Here is a 6022-nt window from a genome sequence, read left to right on the forward strand (position 1 = left end):
ATTAGATTATTTCAATGCAATCATCTATGGAATTGACATCCTTTCAAAAGTGGATGAGTTTAGTGATATCAAGAAGGCCAAACATTTTAGAATCAATGTCTTATTTGGAGTCGATGAATTCACACACATCGAGAAGCATAAAGATATCATTAGTCTTGACCCCTCAAACTTGGATGATTTCAATGCACTTAACTATAGAAGTGATATCTTATTGGGAGGATGAGTTCATTGGTAAAGAAAAAGGTTTCATAAGTAATGTCTTATCTTAGATGAATTCACACACATTAACAAGGGCAAAGAGTTAGAAAGTGTTGGCTTATCAAACATGGATGGCATGGTTATTGATTCAAATGGTCCTACAATTGCTTCAAAGATAAGAATGAAATCAACAACGGACTATTCAATATTTGACTTTGACTGTGATAAATTCAAGGATGCAACATCCCATGAAAATAAAGTAACAAATCAATTTGACGAGGAGAAGTATACAAATTCAAATAAGGATATACAAAAGAAACAAAAATGGGCATACACTATGCATGAAAAGAAAGTGTGTCCAGGTAGATGTAGAAAAGAACCCAAAGAGAATCAAAGTAATGAATGATGATTTTATGCTAAAAGCAATGCGATCTACATGTTACAAGCGTAGATGTATGCATTCCATTAACTTACATGACATCAATGGGTGTAGAGAACAAGTGTGGCAAAGGAGAGGGAGAAAAAGAAATGAATACCTACTCACAAGGCTCTCTTGCTTTTGGGTAAATGACAAGAAAAAGCAAAGTTCTGGACAACATATAAAGCCTCTTATAAATGAAAAAAGTATTTGCAATAATGCATATTGCATTACTAAAAGATTATCACATGGCACACACTAAGATTTGGCTAATAAAGCAAAGGATGGAGTAAAATTTAAGATTCATGGAAACATAGGAAGGCCCAAAACAAGAGCCTCAATGGTCTCCACAACAACAATTTTCAAAGACTACATTCATGAAAATGCTTTACCTCAACCCCATCTATCTCAAAGGCATCTTTTGATAGGTTTGACAAAAAACCAAGTATTTAAGTCTATTGAAGAAACACAAAGGCAAAGACAGCATACTCTAACATCTTTTCACAATTTGTATACTCTCTAGCAAAAGAGCTTTGCACATGTTACAATCCCAAAGAGGCAAAAATATCAAAGTACAATGATTATTATAATCTAAAGCGAGCACTTGACAAAGCAACATCTCCATAACAAATAGAAGCATACAAAAGAAAGAGAGAATTTCATCATGGTCTTGTTTGACATTCTAGAGTAAAATCTGCATTTTGAAAGGAGCAAGCTATTTCTCATCTAAATGAGTAGATGTGCGTTAATGTAGATGGTATGGATTTGAATATAACATTACCTAGATTCGTTAACACTCCACCTAAGCTACAAGGAAAGTACTTTTTGAAGACACATTTATGTGGTGTTAGTGCATGGATATAAGTTTTTTGTAGACATATGGATTGATTCCTTGCATCTACACGATAGCAATCAGATTGTGACATCTGTTATGAAGGCAATTCATAGTGTACATGCAAAAAAAAGGTCACCTACCAATAAATAAGAGAATATCAACAAACAATTACAGACAAGAGAATAAGAATATACTCTTCTTTGCATTTTTCTCAATGCTAATCGCTCATCAAATCTTCAATGAGATTAAAGTTGGGTTTTTATTGATTGGGCACACACATGAAGATATCGATCAAGTATTTAGCACACTCTTAAGAGAGCTAAAACACAAGGACATAGAGATGATAGATGACTTAAGAAGAAAATGTAGGAGACAAGTTGGTGGCCATAAGAAAGATTCAGTATGATCCATGGATGAAAGATTATATGATTGGAAGAGCCTTTTATACAAAAAGGTGGTAACACCCTAATGGATCATAGTGCTCCACACTACTTTTCCTTTTTCTTAAAAGATGAAAAACCAATGATGCAATATCAACACTATTCTCATGATACAAGATGAAAACTTGAAGAACCTTACAATCTCTTAACTTCAATTTTGATTAAAGAAATCCATCCAACATGGGATCCTATAAAAGAGTTTAGCAAGAAATCCAAAGGTAAAACAGAAGGCTTTAAATCTTTCATTATATACAAAGAAAATGTTAAAAGAAATTAAAAGTCCTCGTGAAAGAAACACAATGCTACTATTGTAATTAGGAAGACCTACCAATTGATAAATAACCAAGTTGGAAAAATGCAAGAAAATGATGTTAAGAGAGAATGGCTTCATTTTGGCCCAATGTTAGTAGTAACAACTTACACCCAACTTGTGGTCTCTTTGAAAATGAGTTTGAATCGTTGCTGCTACCACATCCATATGATGAACCAAAGAAGAGAGAGTTTATGCCACAAATAGACATTAACATCCATTATTTTATTGCAAGTTCGACCATCAAATAATAAACATGAGAACGTGGAGTTCTAGGTTACAAAAATAATGGAAGGTTACAAAAGTGATGGACATGAGCATGGATGACCAAGGGAGAGCTACAACATTTATAGCAACATGGTATGAGCCCCCAAGTAGAAAGGAAAACCATGATAACAATACATTACATACTAATTGTCTGAAAAAGAAATGGATCCCAAACCATGAAGCACTTTCAAAGCTTTCCATAGAGACATTCATAATATCCTAGACATCAAGAACAAAGAAAACAAAGAAGCACATGAAGTATAATGTAGAAGAAAAAACAAAAATATCACAACCAATCATTTTGCAAGTTACAAAGTTCTTAAAGATATTTACTAAGGAGGAAGTAAAAGGAGATAGCACAAATGAGAAATACCCATGATAACACCATTCAAGCATCAATAAAGAGTGAAGGTGACGATAAGAGTGAATGAAGATGACACTCAAGCGACAAGTGACAACAAATCAAACATTCAAACAAGCAAATGTTAGGATTGCCTATTTGTACTTCACTCATCCAAAGCAAGATTGCCCATTTATTGAAAAGGCTACAACAAACTCCTTTGTACAAAGACTCATCTAAAGCAATTTTTCTTGTAAACTTATGATAATGTAAAATTAAATTGTAATCTCCCAGACAAAGGAACTGTCCGCAGTACAAGGCTATTCGATAGATAACACAGATTAAAGCCCGAATACGCATAATTCTCAGAGATAAGGCTCATGAAATGACAGGTTCAGAAGTAAGTGCATAGATAAAATCAAGCACCGCGGTGGTGCAGATATGCACCGTTTAAGGCTTCAAAACCAAACCTAAGCCCTCTCTCCACGGATCCTGCGAGCCAGCTGAATGTCTTTGGGCATGATGGTCACCCTCTTAGCATGAATAGCACAAAGATTGGTATCCTCGAATAACCCAACGAGGTAGGCCTCAGCCGCTTCTTGCAAAGCGAGCACAGCAGAGCTCTGAAACCGCAGATCGGTCTTGAAGTCCTGGGCGATCTCCCTGACGAGACGCTGGAACGGAAGCTTACGGATGAGAAGCTCGGTACTCTTCTGGTATTTTCTGATTTCGCGAAGGGCGACAGTGCCGGGGCGGAACCGGTGAGGCTTCTTGACGCCACCGGTAGCAGGGGCGGATTTACGGGCGGCTTTGGTGGCGAGCTGCTTGCGGGGGGCTTTACCGCCAGTGGATTTACGAGCGGTTTGCTTGGTACGAGCCATGACGAAAGCAGATAGGAGATTGAGAGGCAAGATGGGGGGAGATTGAAATCAAAGAGCAGGCAGAGGTAGAAGCTTGAAAACTTCAGAAGCCTGAAACTGCAACTATGGCGGACAATGCTTATGCTTTTATATTGAAGATGTGGCGCCAACTTTCAAATTTTTGAATTTGACGGCTCCGATCCTCCCCGCTTCTTTTTATGGACGGCTCCGATCCTTCCATCCAATTCCAGATCAATGGCTACGATCTTTGCTCCTGGTGGTTTGGACGGTTGCGATGCTGCGTATCCGCGCTAGCCTTCTCATTGAACCCCACATTGGTTCCTTGTTGGATCTCGTTTTTCTCTCTATTTTTTGGCTCTCTCTCTTTCTCTCTCTCACACACACAATCCATCCTCCCCCATCAAGAACCCACGAGGGTCTTGGTAGTTGAAGCTCTAGCTCATTTACGGTGTGTGTGTGTGTGTGTGTGTGTGTGTGTTTTCACTTTTTTTAAAAAGTGTGTGCGTGGTGTCTTTTAATTAAAGGATATACTTTGTGTGTGTGTGAGAGAGAGAGAGAGATTCCACAAAAAAAAAATGTGTGTGCGTGCACGCTTTGCATTTTCACCCCAAAAAAAAAAGTGTGCGCTTGGAAAGCAGAATTGTGGTAGTTTCACACAAAACTTCTTGCCAATCTTCTAGCTCATTATATCTTCATTTAGATTTACTAGCAATCTCCCAAGCTCTATAAAGCGTGGTCAAGATGTGTAATACCTCGAGATTAGGTGTCCCCAACAATGAACAACTTCTATTCCTTTTGTCCACTATTTTTCCTGAATCCATGATTGGCAGCTGTCACCAATCATGGCTTAGGGGGAAATCATGAACAAAGGGAACATAAGTTGTTCATTGTTGGGAGAGTTGCCAATCATGCCAATCATGATTGGCAGCTCTCACCAATTATGGTTTAGGGGGAAATATCAGAGCATAAAGTGTAAAGTGTACCTATTACCATACAAGTTCTCATGAGATAAAATCACAATGGCCACATTGTGAGCTTGGTTAGAGATGAATAGTCAAAGTCAAGATTTCTACATCTAGCCCAACCATTTTCAATTCTAGCTAACAAATAATATCTGGCCAAGGGTGTAAAAACTTCCTTTCCATATAAAATTCACTAGTAATATGCAAAAGAATTCTCCTTTAAAATACAACTTAAGGCATTTTCCCAAGAAAATCCACCTAGAGCACTCCTTTATTTGATTTCTTAAAGCATTAACCCTTCTGCTCTCTCCATCCAAATCCTTTTAATTTTGTAAAAAAGGAATATACGGCCAAGAGCTCCATCATTATCCCAATCTAAGTGAGACAATTGAGATGCTTAGCCCTTGTGAATGCCTCTCAGTCCTAAAATGAATGCAATAAAATTCCAAATGCCTAATAGAATATTTTAAAGGGAAATCTACTCCCATTAACAGTAAATCTTGGAGTATTAAATCTGCCAAATACCTACTTATGAGAATTCCAATAGAATAAATGGATGGCCCAACCATTTCCAATTCTAGCAAAGAACTAGCCAAGAGTGTCATAAAATTGCCCTAAAGGGTCTCCATTCAAAGATTATATAGGAAGACTCCATCTTTTTCTATTCCAAGTCCTAAACAAAACAAAGATTTCTACCTGATATGCCTATTATGCCATTAGCCATTTCTCAATATTCAATGATGAGGATGCACCTCTATTTTATCAAACCATTAGAAAATACTTATACATGCATATACCAGATAAAAAGCATCCTTATAAAACATAGTTCTGCCGAAATCCATGCTTCCCACACTACTTGGAAAGGCATGTAACCATAAGGGCAAGTCTAATTGGAAATTCAACCTACTTGGAAGGGAGGTATCCTGTAGGAGCAAGTCTACATAAGATCAAGTCTCCACAAGGGCCAAAGTAACTCTACGCAAGAGCCAAAGCATGGTACAGTGTAAGAGACTTGGGGAATGCCTCAGATTTGGCGAATGCCTTTGAACATTGTGATTATCATGTAGCTTATCTAGACTTGGGGAATGCCTTCGAACATTGTGATTATCATGTCACTAGATAAGCCACTGTTCTTGCATAAGGCTTGCTATAAGCTATTGTTCTCAAGCGTTTCCCAAGCATTGATGAACATATAAGGTTCAGATGGGATGTCCTCAAGTCTACTCCAAAATGGCATATGGCCTTCAAGACTACTCCAAAATGCACTTTGCGTCTAGATATAGTGTTACTAGTTATTGTCCTGCCAAACTCTTATGACTATCAAGGGCCAAAGTAACTCTACGCAAGAGCCAAAGCATGGTACAATGTAAG

General features: G+C 37.7%; 1 protein-coding gene across 1 annotated transcript; it reads right to left on the reverse strand.

Annotated features, from left to right (window-relative positions):
• Window positions 1-3278: 3278 nt before the first annotated feature.
• On the reverse strand, window positions 3279-3774 carry LOC147884314 (histone H3.2). Its single transcript, XM_087398456.1, has one exon. It carries the CDS (start codon window positions 3687-3689, stop codon window positions 3279-3281), a length of 411 nt encoding a protein of 136 aa, XP_087254582.1. The 5' UTR covers window positions 3690-3774.
• Between the last annotated feature and the right edge of the window lie 2248 nt (window positions 3775-6022).

The sequence above is a fragment of the Dipteris shenzhenensis genome, chromosome 27 (assembly GCF_047967505.1).
Source record: "Dipteris shenzhenensis isolate YYH24624 ecotype China chromosome 27, Dip_SZ_1.0, whole genome shotgun sequence".
Taxonomy (NCBI): Eukaryota; Viridiplantae; Streptophyta; class Polypodiopsida; order Gleicheniales; family Dipteridaceae; genus Dipteris; species Dipteris shenzhenensis.

Bases quoted from the DNA above. Each gene is read 5' to 3' on its own strand.
- LOC147884314 (XM_087398456.1), bottom strand. From the start codon at position 3,689: ATGGCTCGTACCAAGCAAACCGCTCGTAAATCCACTGGCGGTAAAGCC.